Source organism: Aotus nancymaae, unplaced genomic scaffold, assembly GCF_030222135.1.
Source record: "Aotus nancymaae isolate 86718 unplaced genomic scaffold, 86718_ANA_hifiasm-v0.15.2.pri h1tg000029l, whole genome shotgun sequence".
Lineage (NCBI taxonomy): Eukaryota > Metazoa > Chordata > Mammalia > Primates > Aotidae > Aotus > Aotus nancymaae.
In genome coordinates, this window is record NW_026988442.1 from 11,680,662 (window position 1) to 11,698,591 (window position 17,930).

Genomic DNA, 17,930 nt, shown 5'->3' on the forward strand with positions numbered 1-17,930 from the left:
GCAATTCACCTGCCTTGGCCTCCCAAAGTGCTGGGATTACAGGTATGTACCACAGCGCTTGGCCTGCTTTATTATTTTTAACTGTCGTCTTAACAATTGTACATATTTATGCAGTACAGTGTGCTATTTTGATACATGTGTACAATGTGAAGTGATCAAATCAGGGTAATTAGTATATCCATCATCTCAAAAACACTTATCATCTCTTTGCCCTGGGAACATTCAGAATTCACTCTTTAAGGTATTTGAAAATATAATATTAATTGTTATTAATTATAGCTATCTTATAGTGCTATAAAACACTAGAACTTAATCCTCCTATCTAGCTATACTTCTTGTGTTTGTTAACTAACCTTTGGCTACCTTTCCTTCCTCCCTACCCTTTTCTGCCTCTAGTAACCACTATTCTACTCTCTACTTTGTAAAATAAACTTTTTAGCTTCTACATAGGAGTAAGTACATGTGATATTTATCTTTTTTTTTTTTTTTTTGGGAAATGGAGTCTCACTCTGTCACCCAAGCTAGAGTGCAGTGGTACGATCCTGGCTCACTACAACCTCTGCCTCCTGGTTTCAAGCAATTCTCCTGCCTCATCCTCCTTAGTAGCTGGATTACTGTCATGTGCCACCACGCCCGGCTAATTTTTGTACTTTTTAGAGACAAGGTTTCATCATATTGGCCAGGCTGGTCTTGAACTCCTGACTTCATGATCTGCTCGCCTTGATCTCCCAAAGTGCTGAGATGACAGGCGTGAGCCACCACGCCCGGCCAATATTTATCTTTCTATGCCTGACTTATTTCACTTAACATAATGTCCTTCAGGTTCATCCATGTTGCCATGATAACAGAATTTCATTCTTTTTTTATGGCTAAATAGTATTCCATTGTAGGCTGGAAGCTGTGGCTCATGCCTGTAACCCCAGCACTTTAGGAGGCTGAGGCGGGTAGATAGCCTGAGGTCAGGAGTTTGGGACCAGCCTGGCCAACATAGTGAAACCCCGTTTCTCCTAAAAATGAAAAAATTAGCTGGGTGTGGTGGTGGGCACCTATAATCCCAGCTAGTCGGGAGGCTGAAGCAGGAGAATCGCTAGAACCCGGGAGGCAGAGGTTGCAGTGAGCTGAGATTGAGCCATTGCAGTCCTGCCTGGGCAATAAGAGCAAAACTCCATCTAAAAAAAAAATAGTATTCCATTGTACATATATGCCACATTTTATCTCTTCATTTGTTGATGGATACTTCAGTTGATTTTGTATCTTGGCTATTGTGAATAGTGCTGTAATAAACAGGTGAGTGCCGATAGATATCTCTTTTATGTACTGATTTCCTTCACTTTGGATATATACCCAGTAGTGGGATTGCTGGATCATATGGTAATTGTATTTCTAATATTTTGAGGAGCTTTCATGCTGTTTTTCATAATAGCTGTACTAATTTACTTTACTACTAACAGTATGTAAGGGTTCCCCTTTCTCTGCATCCTCATAGATGCAGAGAAATTTTAAATATTTTTTAGAGTATTCATTCTAACTGGAATGAAAGGATATGTCACTGTGATTTTTAATTTGCATTTCTCTGATGATTAGTGATATTGAGCTTTTTTTTACATACCTGTTTGCCATTTGTATGTGTTCTTTTGCAAGATGTTTATTCAGCTTATTTGTCCAGCCGTTGAGTTATTTGAGTTCCTTGTATATTCTGGACATTAGTCCCTTGTTGAATGAATAGTTAACAAATATTTTCTCCCAGTCTTTAGGTTGTCTCTTCACTCTGTTGATTGTTTCCTTTGCTGTGCAGAAAGTTACAGAAAGTTTTTAATATAATGCCAGGCCAGGCGTGGTGGCTCATGCCTCTAATTCCAGCACTTTGGGAGGCTGAGGAGGGCGAATTACCTGTGGTCAGGAGTTTGAGACCAGCTTGGCCAACGTGGTGAAACCCCATCTCTACTAAAAATACAAAACAAAAAAAAAACGTTAGCTGGGTGAGGTGGTGGGCGCCTGTAATCCCAGCTACTCGGGTGGCTGAGGCAGGAGAATCGAGGCGGAGGTTGCAGTGAATTGAGATCACACCATTGCACTCCAGCCTGGGCGACAAGCAAAACTCAATCTAAAAAAAAAATATATATATATATATATATATATATATTCCAATTTGTCTACTTTTGCTTTTGTTGCCTGTGCTTTTGAGGTCTTGTTCATAGAGTCTTTGCCCAGAACCATGTCCTAAAGGGTTTCCCGTATGTTTTTATTTTTTTTATTTCTTTTTTTATTTTTGAGACAGTCTCACTCTGTCGCCTAGGCTGGAGTGTAGTGGTGCGATCTCAGCTCACCGCAACCTCTGCCTCCTGGGTTCAAGCGATCCTTCTGCCCCAGCCTCCCGAGTAGCTGGGACTACAGGCACATACCACCACACCCGGCTAATTTTTATGTTTTTAGTAGAGATAGGGTTTTGCCATGTTGGCCAGGCTGGTCTCGGACTTCTGACCTCTAGTAATCTGCCCATCTCAGCTTCCCAAAGTGCTGGAATTACAGGCTTGAGCCACTGCACCTGGCCTCCGCTATGTTTTTAGTTGTTTCATAGTTTAAAGTCTTACATATCAGTCTTTAATCCATTTTGAGTTGATTTTTGTGTATAGTAAGAAATAGGTGTCTAGTTTCATTTTTCTGCATATAAATATCTAGTTTGATATTTATTGAATTTTCAAATTTAAATTTTATTTTAAATACAAGCTCTCACTCTATTGCCCAGGCTTTTCTCAGAATTCCTGGGCCTTAATCCTACAACCTCAGTCTCCCAAAGCTAGCACCATTTATTGAAAAGACTGTCCCTTCCCCAATAAATTGCCTTGCCATTGTCCAAAATCAGCTGGCTATAAATATGTGGATTTGTTTCTGGGTTCTCTATCCTATTCCATTTGTTTATGTGTCTGTTTTTATGCCAGTACCATGCTGTTGTGGTTACTATAAGCTTTGTAATGTATTTTGAAGGCTGGTAGTTTGATGCCTCCAGCTTTGTTCTTTCTGCTTAGGATTGGTTTGGCTATATGGGGTCTTTTGTGGTTCCATGTGAATTTTAGGATTTCTTTTTTCTTTTTCTTTTTTGAGGAGTCTTGCTCTTGTTGCCCAGGCTGGAGTGCAGTGGCACAATCTCAGTTCATTGCAGCCTCTGCCTCCTGGGTTCAAGCAGTTCTTCTGCTTCAGCCTCGTGAGTAGTTCAATTACAGGCATCTGCCACCACACCTGGCTAATTTTTTAATTTTAAATTTTTATTTTTGAGATAGAGTGTTGCTTAGAATTGTTCTAAGTTCTAAAAAAAGGAAAAAAAAAAAAAAGAGAGCTAGAGTGTTGCCCTGTCGCCCAGGCTGGAGTGCAATGGCATGATCTCGGATCACTACAATCTCCGCCTCCTGGGTTTAAGCGATTCTCCTGCCTCAGCCTTCTGAGTAGCTGGGATTACAGACACATACTACCATGCCCAGCTAATGTTTGTATTTTTGGTAAAGACGGGGTTTCACTATGTTGGCCAGGCTGTGTTGGTTTCACTATGTTGGTCAAACTCCTGACCTTGGGTGATCCGCCCACCTCGGCCTCCCAAAGTGCTGGGATTACAGGCGTGAGCCACCACGCCTGACCTAATTTTTGTATTTTTAGTAGAGACAAGGTTTTACCATTTTGTCCAGGCTGGTCTTGAACTCTTACCTCAGGTGATCCACCCACCTCAGCCTCCCAAAGTGCTGGGATTACAGGTGTAAGCCATCGCATCTGGCCTGCTTATACATTATTTATGGCTGTTATATTCTTATTAATTTTTATTTCCATTTGTTCCATCAATTAGAGAGAGAGGTAGTGAAATTTCAGACTGTAATTATGGATTTGTCTCTTTATCCTTACAATTTTTGCTTCATATATTTTGAAGCTACTATTAGATGCATAAATGTTTAGGATTATTATGTTTTCTAGATGAATTGGCCACTTGAATATATATATATTTTTGAGATAATGTCTCACTCTGTCACTCAGACTGGACTGCAGTGGTGCAGTCACACCTCACTGCAGCCTCTACCTCCTGGGCACAGGTGATCCTCTTGCCTCAGCCTCTTGAGTAGCTGGGACCACAGATGTTACTACCATGCCCAGCTAGTTTTTGTATTTTTTGTAGAGACAGGGTTTTGCCATGTTGCCTAGGCTAGTCTTGAATTCCTGGGCTCAAGTGCTCCCCCTGTCTCAGTCTTCCAAAGTTCTGGGATTACAGGTGTGACCCATCCTGCCTGGCCCCACTTTAATAATTTGAAATGATCTTTATCCCCAGTGAAATTCTTTGCTCTGAAACCTGCTTTGCCTGATATTAATATAGCCTCTCCAGTTTTCTTTTGATTGGTGTTAGCGTGATGTGTCTATATTTAAAGTGCATTTTTTGTAGGCACCATATAATTGTGTCTTGCTTTATTATTTAATATTTGTCTCTGCATTTTACTTGGAATAAATACATCTATTTTAGCCTTTACATGCTATGCTGTCATTTTGTGTGTGTGTGTGTGTGTGTATGTATGTGTCTTTCCTCCCCAAAAGTATTTCTTTAGGAGATGAACCAAATGATTGTTCTCTGAAATGAATAATGCCTAAAATATATTTTCATGGCCTTTTCTTCCTGTCATCTTGTTGCAGTTATCAGGGGTCAGTTCATATGCTGTGGGATTACATGCTATTTCTTCCACGAAGCCTTTACTTGATTGTTTCTTTCTCAGTATTCTGTTTTTCTGTTTGATTTTGTTTTTTTTTTTTTTTTTTTTTTTTTGAGACGGAGTTTCGCTCTTGATACCCAGACTGGAGTGCAATGGCGCGATCTCGGCTCACTGCAACCTCCACCTCCTGGGTTCAGGCAATTCTCCTGCCTCAGCCTCCTGGGTAGCTGGGATTACAGGCACGAGCCACCATGCCCAGCTAATTTTTTGTATTAGTAGAGACGGGGTTTCACCATGTTGACCAGGATGGTCTCGATCCCTTGACCTCGTGATCCACCCGCCTCGGCCTCCCAAAGTGCTGGGATTACAGGCTTGAGCCACCGCGCCCGGCCTTGATTTTGTTTTTGTTTTTTTTGTGTGTTTTTTTGCAGACAGGGTCTCACTGTGTCACCCCATCTGATAGGGCAGTGGCATGATCACAGCTCCCTGCAACCTTGACCTTCTGGGCTCAAGTGATCCTCCTGCCTCAGCCTCCTGAGTAACTGGGACTACAGGCACATTCCACTGTGCCTGGCTTACTTTCTCAGTGTTCCCATAATACTGAGAAAATATTTATCTATTTCATTAAAAATATTTATCAAGGATGGACGTGGTAGTTCATGCCTGTAATCCCAGCACTGTGGGATGCCAAGATGAGAGGATTGCTTGAGCCCAGGAGTTTGAGACCAGCCTGGGCAATATAGTGAGACCCCCATGTCTATTTATATAATACTGAAAAGCAAAAAAAAAAAAAAGTTCTGTCAAAGTAAGACATGGCCATGGTAACATCACAATACTTAGAGTTTATGTTAAAATACCTGCTTCCTCTTCCCATTCCTATTCCCTGTCCACTTTCTCAAACTCTTACTGGTTTTGTTGTTGTTGTTATTTACAGGTAGGATCTCACTGTGTTGCCCAAGCTGGTCTCAAACTCCTAGGCTTAAGTCATCCTCCTACCTCAGCCTTCCTAGTAGTTGTTTTAACTCACTATTTTAAATTATGCTGTGGTTACATTCATAATGCCTGATAGTATGATATCAGCAGTATTTACAATAATATGACTACGTAAATGTTGTTCAATGCCAGGTCAGTAAGTGTGAGGCAATTGCATTCCTTTTTGGTTCTCTTTGGCTGTCTTCGGTTGCCTTGTCACAACCCCTGAAGCCACATAAAGATGATTCTGACATCACGATCAGTGGATTTGCTTTTCTTTGAACTTTATCAATTTCTTAAATTTTTGCCACACTTTATCTTGCTTCATATTGGACAATGATCCTTGGAAGTTTTTACCACTTTTTTGGGAAGGAATTATTATTCTTACTATCTTTGCTGCCTTGTTTCCTGGGCCTTATATCTTTCTTTTGGGTATACTCCATTATGCGGGAGTGCATCCTCAGGAAACTTTCTTAAATTAGTGCAAGAGAGGAAAACTTTGAGTTCTCACATATCTGAAAATGGCATTGTTCTACCTTCATATACAGTTGAAAATTTATCTTAATACAGCATTATAGATTGCAAATTATTTTTATCGCTGAAGACATTGTTCCTTTATCTTCTATCTATATGTATTACTGATGAAAATTCAGTGCTTATCTACTTTTTCATATTTTGTAAGTGATTTTTTTCTTTTCTATGGAAGCTTTCAGAATTTTATCTTTATCAGTGTTCTGAAATGTCATGAGACTGTGTTTGGGATGCTTTTTTTAAAGGTAGTACCTTAGGCTGGCAAATAGGCAAGGCCCTGGATACAATATTTCTGTTTTAACCAAATTACTTTTATAGACTGATCTTCTGTTTAAGATTTAACTGGAACTAAGGATTCTGTGGCTTAGACGGGGTGTGTGTGTGTGTGTGTGTGTGTGTGTGTTTGTGTCTGTCTGTCTGTCTCAGTGTGTCTCATCTCCAACTATTTTTCTTGGGATTTGAGTCCTGACTAGCTTTTGGTCTCCTGCAGTTGACAATTACAAAGAGGCAGAAAAGGAAAATCTTGTGGAACAATCCATTCTGTCAAATACTCTGGAAGTTGAGACAGCCATATCAAGAAAAACTGCAGCCCAGCCTCAGAGGTAAGACTGTTTGCAATCTCAAAATGGTGGTTATGATAATAATGTTCAAAGGTTAGTTACTGGAGAGAGCATCTATTATGTATCCATACTGTGTGTTTATGGACACCTTTATGTTACCTTTTTTTTTGGAGTTTTGCTCTTTTGCCCAGGGTAGAGTAGTGCAGTGGTGGTGCCTCTCAGCTCACTGCAACCTCCACCACCTCCCGGGTTCAAGAGATTCTCCTGCCTCAGCCTCCCTAGTAGCTGGGATTATAGGTGCATGCCACCATGTCTGGCTAAGTTTTGCATTTTTAGTAGACAGGGTTTAGTAAAGACCAGGCTTTAGCTGGATGTGGTGGCTCACGCCTGTAATCCTAGCACTTTGGGAGGCTGAGGTGGGTGGATCACCTGAGGTCAGGAGTTCAAGACCAGCCTGGCCATCATGGTGAAACCCTATCTTTAAAAAAAAAAAATTAAAAAAAAAGACCAGGCTTTAGTAGAGACCAAAAGGACAGGCTGTATAACGGGTTCGTGTAGTTAGTGTAAATTAAAAAAAATCCTTATAACATTTATGAATTGTAGGTAATATGTTTAATTGATAGATAAGGGCTCAGAGATACTAAGAGAAGTTTATTTCGGAGCCAAGATTCAAACCTTTATCAGTCTGTTTCCAAAGGCCTTATATGGATATAATTGTTACATCTTTCTGATGTCAAATGTCTCTCTTTGTTCTTCTGTATTATTTAAGCTTTCTTTTTTTTTTTTTCCTGTTTTTGCTCATCTGCGTTTTGTTTTGTTTTGTTTTGTTTTTTTTTTTGGAGACAAAGTCTCCTGCCTCAGCCTCCCAAAGTGCTGAGACTATAGGCATAAGCCACTGCATCCAGCCAGTAGACATATTTTTATTTTATTTATTTTTGAGACAGAGTCTTGCTCAGTTGCCCAGGCTGGAGTGCAGTGGCACGATCATGACTCACTGTACCCTCAACCTCCTGGGCTCAAGCAGTCCTCCTACCTCAATCTCCTGAGTGCCTGGGACTACTGGTGCCCACCACCATACCTGGCTAATTTTGTATTTTTAGTAGAGATGAGGTTTCACCATGTTGGCCAGACTGATCTCGAACTCCTGACCCCAAGTGATCCACCTGCCCGGGCCTCCCAAAGTGCTAGGATTACAGGCATATCCCACTGTGCCTTGCCTTTTGTTTTGTTTTGTTTTTTTAATTTTTTTTTTTTTTTTTAAGATGGGGTTTCACCATGATGGCCAGGCTGGTCTTGAACTCCTAACCTCAGGTGATCCACCCACCTCGGCCTCCCAAAGTGCTAGGATTACAGGCGTGAGCCACCGCACCCGGCAATTTTTTTTTTTTTTTTTTTTTTTTTTTTTTACAGAGATGAGGTTTCTCCATGTTGGTCAAGCTGGTCTCGAACTCGTGACCTCAGGTGATCCGCCCACCTCGGCCTCCCAAAGTGCTGGGATTACAGGTGTGAGCCACTGCGCCTGGTCGCCTTTTTTCGTTTTTTTTAAACACAATATATTTCAAAGATAGCACTACAGACCTATGGGGAGAGGGTTTCTTTTTCTCCCCCTTCTGCTTTCAATAACTAATGCCTGGACAATGGATATCCCAACAGAAAACTTGTGAAAATTGACACCTACCTCACTCCATATAGAACAGTCAATTTTAGGTGAATTGTAGATCTCAATGTGAAAGCTAAAGTAATAAAACTTATATAAGTAAATGTAGAAGAATATCTTCATGATCTTGCAGTAGGGAAAGATTTCTTAAACAGAACACATACAGAAAAGCACTGACCATAATGAGGGTGGAAGAGGTTGATAAATTCAAGCACATTTATCTAATCAAAAGACACAGAGATGAAAAGCCAACTCCTAGAGTGGTAAAGACTATTTGTAACACATAAATCCTATAAAGGGCTTATATCCAGAATATATAAAGAATTAAAAATCAGTTAGTAAAGAGTTGACAAGTCAGTATAAAACACTCAAACAATTTGAACTACCACTTATGAAAAAGGGCAACCAAATGTCCAATAAACATGTGAAAAGATACTCAGTTTCACTGATCATCAGAGAAGAGCATATCAATTTCCTATAGCCCAGCAATCTTATTTTTTTAATAACTGAAATGAGGAGATAACCCATCAACAATAGGCTGAATAAACAGTGGCACATCCCTATAATGAATATTATACAGCATTGAAAGTCAGTGAATTAGAGCTATGTGAATTGATGTAATTGAATCTCAGAAACATAAAGTTGAGTGAGATAAACCAGACAGAATACTTGGAGTAGTCTGATTTACATTATATAAAATTTTTGTTTATCTTCAAAACTAACATACCATGTTTATGTAATACATGCTTATTTGGTAAAACAATAAAGAAATTATCTAATGATCAATTTAAAAGTCAAGACAGCAGTGGTTGTCAGTGTTCTGTATGTTGGCCTACGTGGTGATTTCATAAGGTCTTCCACTTTGTAGTCATTTAACTATTTTTGTTTTGTGCACTTTTTGGCATGTATTGGATCTGCCATTATGCTCTTTGTTTTGTATTCATTTTATTTATTTATTTTTAGACAAAGTCTTACTCTGTTGCCCAGGCTGGCGTGCAGTGGCACATCACAGCTTACTGCAGCCTTGACCTCCTAGACTCAAGTGATTGTTCTGCTCAAGATTACTAAGTATTAGCACCACAGACATGCACCACCATGTGGGGCTAATTTTTAAAATTTTTTTGTAGAGACAGGGTTTTACTATGTTGCCCATGAGGGTTTGAACTCCTGGCATCAAGCAGTCCTTCTGTCTTAGCTTTCCAAAGTGCTAGAATGACAGGCATGAGCCACCATGCCCAGCCAAGTTTTCGTTTTTAATCACTTTATTGAGGTCCCATTTACAGACACCAATGTATTTAAATACTAAAATGTTATGGTTGAATTTCAAAAACTATCAACAAGAGAGATTAGATTTTTAGAGTGGAGATGATAGTACTCCATTTTATTGCCCTTTGTAGTTTGACATCCTTTCACATTTCCATCTTGGCTCACCACAGCCTCCCGGGTCCAAGCGATTCTCCTGCCTCAGCCTCCCAAGTAGCTGAGACTACAGGTGCCTGCCACCACATCTGGCTAATTTTTGTATTTTTAGTAGAGATAGGGTTTTACTATGTTGGCCAGGCTGGTCTTGAACTCCTGATATTGTGATCCACCTGCCTCGGCCTTCCAAAGTCCTGGGATTACAGGCGTGAGCCACTGTGCCCGGCCAACATCCTTTCACATTTCTGAGGAGCATTTGGATATCTGTAGTATGTATATTTATTATAAATTTTGTCAATTTCTCTACCATAGAAGATCTCTTAGGCTTTCTGCTCAGAAGGATTTGGAGCAGAAAGAAAAGCATCATGTAAAAATGAAAGCCAAGAGATGTGCCACTCGTGTAATCATCGATGAAATTCTACCCTCTAAGAAAATGAAAGTGTAAGTAGCCACAACTTCTTACTGCCAAGGGCAGACATATTGTACCTTGTATACCACTTGTAAAGTAAGTTTCTTTTCTGAATTTACACTTTAGAGTGAATAGAGAGAAATTACAAATGCTATATCAGCAATATGTTTGGTGCACCTCAAGCTTGGGAAATGCCTAAAACTGTGATCATGGTGAGGTGAATTGTTATATGTTCCCTGGAAAGCACTTAAATCTTAGTTGGCATAGGTTTTACTTCTTTTTGTTTTTATGGTTAATGACAGGCTGCATGCATGATGTTTGTTCATATTTTTATTAAGAATGTATTTTGCTGCAAGTAATAGTCTATTCAACTGGAGTGGTTTAAAGAAAAATGAATTACTTGTTTCACAGAGGTCTAAAAGTAGTTTGCTGCTGACTTTGGTTCAGTGGCTGATATTTAGCTTTTTTTTTTTTTTCATACTTGCTCTTCAAGATGCTGCTCTATGTTTCTTAGCTTTTTTCTTTTTCTTTTTTTTCTTTTTTTCATTGGATTTCAATCTTAGCTTTTTTCTTTGCTTGTTGCCTTATTGGCACAAGATGGCTGTTTTTGTCTAGGTGTTATATCCATGGTTAAGAGAAGAAAAATACGGTAAAGGAAAAAGGGCAGCATCTATATCAGGAAACTTAAGTCTTTCCCAGCAACCCTTAAATTTTATTTCATTTGCCTAGACTTGTGTCACTTGGATCCCCTAGTTGCAGTTGCAGAGGCTGTTGAAGCAAGTATAATACTTGTAGCGTAGTGCATTGCTGCTCCTCCAGAAATTGGGGTTTTATTAATAAGAGATAGAATAGGTATTGGGCTGGCAATTAACTCTGCCATTTGATCATTTGATGGTGAGCAGTTAGAGTCCCTCCTTACTCTCCTGAACCACCATTAGGTAACTCTTACCTCGATAGCTGTGGCTTTCTTAAAGTTTACTCATTGAAGCCATTAGTAATATATGATCTAATGATACTATTGGAGGAATCATGTGTTTGAAGTATGCTTGTTATCCTATAGAATGAGAAAATTAAATCCGTATGCAGTAGATTTGGGGAGGAGGGTGCAGGATATGCTTCAGGGAATTGAAAGTATATTTTTTGTCCTTTTGAACTCAAGTTCTAACAACAAAAAGAAGCCAGAGGAAGAAGGCAGTGCTCATCAAGATACTTCTGAGAAGAATGAATCTTCCCCAGAGAAAGCCAAGGGTAGACATACTGTGCCTTGTATGCCACCTATAAAGTAAGTTTCTTTCCTGAATTTAAACTTCAGAATGAATAGTATAAAATTACAGATTAACATCTACAATCTGTTTGGTATACATGGAGGTTGGGAAACTCCTGAAGCTTTGACCACAGTGAGGTGAATTGTTACATGTGTCCTGGAGGGTGCTCAGATTTTAAAATTTTTAATTAATTAATTAATTAATTAATTAATTTTAAAGATAGGGTCTCATTCTGTTGCCTAGGTTGGCGTGCAGTGGTGCAATCATGGCTCACTGCATCTTTTTTTTTTTGAGATGCAGTTTCCCTCTTGTTGCCCAGGCTGGAGTGCAGTGGTGCATTCTTGGCTCACCACAACCTCCGCTTCCTGGGTTCAAGTGATTCTCCTGTCTCAGCCTCCCAAGTAGCTGGGATTACAGGCATGTGCCACCATGTCCGGATAATTTTTTGTATTTTTAGTAGAGACAGGGTTTCACCATGTTGGCCAGGATGGTCTCGATCTCTTGACCTCCTGATCCACCCACCTCGGCCTCCCAAAGTGCTGGGATTACAGGCGGGCTCACTGCATCTTTGACCTCCTGGGCTTACGTGATCCTCCCACCTCAGCCTCCTAAGTAGCTAGGACTACAGGTACATACTATCATAGCTGGCTAACTTTTTTTTTGTTTTTTGAGATGGTGTCTTACTCTGTTGCCCAGGCTGGAGTAAACTGGTGTGATCTTGGCTTATTGCAACCTCTGCCTCCTAAGTTCAAACGATTGTCCTGCCTCAGCCTCCCGGGTAGCTGGGATTACAGGTGTGCACCACCATACCCGGCTAATTTTTGTATTTTTAGTAGAGATAGGGTTTCATCATGTTGGCCAGGCTGGTCTTGAACTCCTGACCTCAAGTGATCTGCCTGCCTTGGCCTCCCACAGCTTTGGGATTACAGGCGTGAGCCACCGTGCCCAACCTACCTGGCTAACTATTAAATTTTTCTGTAGAGATGGGGTTTCACTATGTTGCCCAAGCTCGTCTCAAACCCCTGACCTCAAGCAATTCTCCTGCCTTGGTCTCCCAAAGTGCTGGGATTACAGGTGCAAGCCACAGTGCCTGGCTGGTGCTCAGATCTTAAACAGTGTGAAAAATATACTGTTGAAGCAAATTTAAAACAAGTATAAAAGGAAAAAGTTAGCAATGGTTCTTATCATGTAAACTGTACATTTTTTATTTTTCCAACCTCCCTGCTGGCTTTTACCCAAGCCAGCATACATATTTTCACAATCAGTTAATACAAAACTTTGGGTTCTCCTTTATTGACTTGCCTTGAGACTATTTCACTTTTTGTTTCTGTGCTGCTACAAATCTTCACATTTATCCTTTTTAGATAGTTAATACTCAATCAAATTATATTTAACTACTTTCTGTTGAAAAAATGTAGTTTCCAGTTTTTCATGATTATAAGTAATCAGTGAACAACTTTATAGGCAGAGCCATTTCTTTGAGTGATCTCAGAATAAAGAAAGAGAAATTCCCCAAAGAGTATGGCCAGTTTTGTCAGTGTTGATATTTATTGCCAATTTTACTTCTGAAATGAAACCAATTTATAGTGCCATGGGCTTTTTTTTTTTTTTTTTTTTTTAATGGAGCCTCACTCTGTCACCCAGGCTGGAGTGCAGTGGTGTGATCTTGGCTCACTGCAACCTCCACCTCCTGGGTTCAAGTGATTCTCCTACCTCAGCCTCCTGAGTAGCTGGGATTATAGGTGTGCATTACCACGCCCAGCTAAATTTTTTTTTTTTTTTTTTTTTGAGACAGAGTCTCTCTCTCTCACCCAGGCTGGAATGCAGTGACATGATCTCAGCTCACTACAACCTCTGCCTCCCACATTCAAGTGATTCTCCTGCCTCAGTCTTCCAGGTAGCTGAGATTACAGGTACCTGCCAGCACACCCAGCTGATTTTTGTTTTTTGTTTTTTGTTTTTTTTTTGTGACGGAGTTTCGCTCTTGTTACCCAGGCTGGAGTGCAATGGCGCTATCTCGGCTCACTGCAACCTCCGCCTCCTGGGTTCAGGCAATTCTCCTGCCTCAGCCTCCTGGGTAGCTGGGATTACAGGCACGCGCCACCATGCCCAGCTAATTTTTTGTATTTTTAGTAGTGACGGGGTTTCACCATATTGGCCAGGCTAGTGTTGAACTCCTGACCTCAAGTGATCTGCCTGCCTCAGCCTCCCAAAGTGCAGGGATTACAGGTGTGAGCCACCGTGCCTGGCCTGAAGTGCCATTGGCTTTGAATGAATATTTTAATTTCCTTATGATCTTATCTCCATTGCTTATTAACTTTTAATATTATTTCAGTTTTTAAAATTCATATGATATTGATGGTATCAAATTATTATTTTAAAAATTTAATTGTAAATTGATAATTTATAGTTGTATATATTTATGCAATAGAAAGTGATGTTATGATTCATGACTATAATTTGGAATAATTAAATCCAGTTAATTAACATCTGTCACCTCAAATACTTATGACTTTTTGTAGGAGAACATTTGAATTTTTTTTCGGGGGGGATGGATTTTCTTTCTTGTTGCTGAGGCTGGAGTGCAGTGGCAACATCTCAGCTCACCACAACCTCTGCCTTCTGTATTCAGTGATTCTCCTGCCTCAGCCTCCCGAGTAGCTGGGATTACATGCACTTGCCACCATGCCCAGCTAATTTTTCTATTTTTATAGATGTGGGGTTTCACCATGTTGGCCAGGCTGGTCTCAAACTCCTGATGGGATTACAGGCATGAGCCAACCGCATCTGAATGGAATTTATTCTCTATTATTAATGATATCTTCCACCCTGTGCAGTAGCTCAAAAGAAAAATCTTATTCCTCTTGACCATCATCTCCCCTTTTCCCGAGTCTCCAGCATCAAATTATTTTAATTTTTAATAATTTGCTGACAAAATTGTATTACTGTTATTTTTGTAAACTTTTTTTCATATTTTCTCTTGGGTGAATTATCTGTTTTTTTTATTTTAATTTTTTTCTTATTGGTAACCTTTTTTATTTGCCTATAAATGTCCTTAGTGATATTTTCCTAAGAATGGCCACTCTGTATTGAACGTTACCATGTGTCAAGAACTTCAGAGACATTATCTGATTTAACAGTCACGAATAGGATGTGAGCATGAGTATTTACACTCTCATTTCACAGTGGAGAAAACTGAGGCTCAGGGAAGTTAAATAGTTCTTTCAAAGTCATTATAGGCAGCAAATGAAATGACAGGGTTGGGATTTACTTGGCTTTACTTATAAGTTTCTTTCCTCTGTTACATGTATTTTATGTATATTAACCCTATATTGTAGATATTTTCCTCATTCTACTGGTCTTTGTTTTTGTTTTTGAGACAGGACCTTGCTGTGTTGCCTAGACTGGTCTTGAACTCTTGGGCTCAAGCAATCTTTTCACCTCAGCCTTCCAAGTAGCTGGGATTACAGGTGCATGTCACTGTGCCAGGCTTCTACTGGTCTTTTAATTTTGCTTGTGGTGTACAACCTAATTTTTGTTGTTGTTGTTATTTTTGGAGATGGAGTCTTACTCTGTAGCCTAGGCTGGAGTACAGTGGCGCGATCTTAGCTCATTGCAGCCTCCACCTCCCGGGTTCTAGCGATTCTCCTGCCTTAGCCTCCTGAGTAGCTAGGACTACAGGTGTGCACCACCATGCCCAGCTAATTTTTGTATTAGTAGAGACAGGGTTTCACCATTTTGGCCAGGCTGGTCTTGAACTCCTGTCCTCAGGTGATCCACCTGCCTCAACCTCCCAAAGTGCTGGGATTACAGGCATGAGCCAGTGTACCCAGCCAAATCTAATTTTTATGATCATATTTGTGGATCTTTTGTAATATATTCTAATCTATTTTAGTTATTTTCTTCTGAAATTTTTTCAATATTTTGGTATAAAGTGTGCCACCCTCCCTTTTTTTTTCTTGAGATGGAGTCTTGCTCTGTCACCCAGGCTGGAGTGTGGTGGTGTGATCTTGGCCCACTGTAACCTTCACCTTCTGGGTTCAAGTGATTCTCCTGCCTTAGCCTCCCGAGTAGCTGGAATTACAGGTGTGCACCACCATACCCGGCTAATTTTTGTATTTGTAGCACAGACAGGGTTTCACCATATTGGCCAGGCTGGTCTTGAACTCCTGACCTCAGGTAATCCACCTACCTAGGCCTCCCAAAGTGCTGAGATTACCAACATGAGCTACTTCGCCCGGCCAAAGTGAGCATTTTCATGATGTTATCTAATTAAGTTAGTATCTGTTTATTAGATGGTATTTTTTGGTTTTGATGACTATTTTATCACAGGCTAAAAATATATAATGCCTGTAGATTCTTTTGAGTCACTTTCTCCTCTCCTCTCTTCTCATTTACTGATTTTCTCTTTAGGCAGAAGGTTCTAAAAAGTACTGAGGAGCAAGAGCTGGAGAAGAGTATGAAAATGCAGCAAGAGGTGGTGGAGATGCGGAAAAAGAATGAAGAATTCAAGAAACTTGCTCTGGCTGGAATAGGTGAGCTTGGCTATGATGGTTGAGTCTGATTTATGAGGGGTGGTTCTTACACTCTTGGTAGGGTTGTTTGAAGTCTCTAAAGCAAATAAAAAGGCTTTCTCATTTAGTAGTCAGCATAAAAAAGATTTGTTTATTCCTTAGCACTTTTTTACGTATATTGGTACTTTCTTTTTTTTTTTTTTTTTTTATTTAAATAGAGTTTTGCTCTTGTTGCCTAGGCTGGAAAGCAGTGGCATGATCTCAGCTCACTGCAACCTCTGCCTCCAGGTTCAAGCGATTCTCCTGCCTCGGCCTCTCAAGTAGCTGAGATTACAGGTGTCCACCACCACACCTGGCTAATTTTTGTATTTTTAGTAGAGACAAGGTTTTTTTTTTACTTTTTTTTTTTTTTTTTAAGATGGGCTTTCACCATGATGGCCAGGCTGGTCTTGAACTCCTGACCTCAGGTGATCCATCCACTCAGCCTCCCAGAGTGGAGACAAGGTTTTATCATGTTGGCCAGGCTGGTCTCGAACTCCTGACCTCAAGTAATCCACCCACCTTGGCCTCCCAAAGTGCTGGCCCATTGGTACTTTCTTTAAGTCTGTTCTTGGTCTTAGGGAAAAAAAGGGAACTAGGATTGAGACAGAAGATAAAGTAATTGGGCAGGCCAGTTTGATGGTGTTTTCCTATTTTTCCCTAAAGGTAGAGGAAAAGAAAGCTGAGTCAAATCCAATTCACCTATGAAGTAAAAATATAACTGAGACAGCTGAGGGGGTCACAGTTCTGCTTTGCTTGGGCCATAACTATGAAGTTCTCCTTACTGGATTGAAAAAGCACCCCTGGAGTTTATAGAATTTTCCCCTTAGAGATGCTGAATTACTGTGCTTTCAAAGTCAATCCATAGCTTTTCCTATCAAAAATATTCCAGTTATTCTTTTTCTCCATAGCTATGACCACACCTGGGAGATGATACTTCTTCCCTGTGCTACTGCCTTTTTATAGTTTGCATCTGACTGAAAGGCCTCAAACCTAATAGTACTCAATGAATATGACACATATATTAGTGTCCCTGAGGACTACTTCAAGTTTTGGTTTACATGTAGATAGTGAACAAAGTTAGACACATGGTAATAGAAATAGCAAAAGGACTGGAGTAAAGGGGACTTACTGGTGTTCCTTATGTTAATGTTATCTGTGTGTTTCACTGTGTTCCTCACTCAGGGCAACCTGTGAAGAAAACAGTGAGCCAGGTCACCAAATCAGTTGACTTCCACTTCCGCACAGATGAGCGAATCAAACAACATCCTAAGAGCCAGGAGGAGTATAAGGAAGTGAACTTTACATCTGAACTACGAAAGCATCCTTCATCTCCTGTAAGTTGATGGACTAAATGAGCATTTCTGTTACTAATATTCATTTAGGATTTTAGGTGTAGCATTTGTGATCATTGTTTATAACAGCACAATTGAGAGAAGCATATGTTTCGAATTAAGATAGATCTAAATCCTCACTTTACCTTCTGTTAGCTGTGTGTTCTTGGGCAAATCACTCGACCTCCCTGGGAACTACCTTATGAAGTGAAAACTGCATTGAGAATGTACATAAATCACATAGAATTATTAATATGTGTGGCAAATTATAGGGACAGGTATTTCTACTGTTACAAAATTCTTGAAAAAAAACCTTGTATCTATAAAGTTATGTAAAATATAACATCTTTCTTTTTGAGATGCAGTTTTGCTCTTGTCGCCCAGGGTGGAGTGCAATGGCGCGATCTCGGCTCATTGCAACCTCTGCCTCATGGGTTCAAGTGATTCTTCTGTCTCAGCCTCCCAAGTAGCTGGGATTACAGGTACCCGCCACCACACCCAGCTAATTTTTATATTTTTAGTAGAGACAAGGTTTCCCCATGATAGCCAGG

The 17,930-nt window shown here is 40.1% G+C and overlaps 1 protein-coding gene across 3 annotated transcripts in view; it reads left to right on the forward strand.

Annotated features, from left to right (window-relative positions):
• The window catches only part of TPX2 (TPX2 microtubule nucleation factor), a 66,154-nt gene that overhangs the window by 20,440 nt on the left and 27,784 nt on the right, over positions 1-17,930 (forward strand). For all 3 annotated transcript variants that reach the window (XM_012455224.3, XM_012455227.3, XM_012455225.3), the window contains 5 exons: positions 6,673-6,784; positions 10,131-10,259; positions 11,387-11,509; positions 15,906-16,027; positions 17,231-17,382. In XM_012455224.3, coding sequence (XP_012310647.2) covers positions 6,673-6,784; positions 10,131-10,259; positions 11,387-11,509; positions 15,906-16,027; positions 17,231-17,382 — 638 coding nt within the window. The remainder of the gene's footprint in view (positions 1-6,672; positions 6,785-10,130; positions 10,260-11,386; positions 11,510-15,905; positions 16,028-17,230; positions 17,383-17,930) is intronic.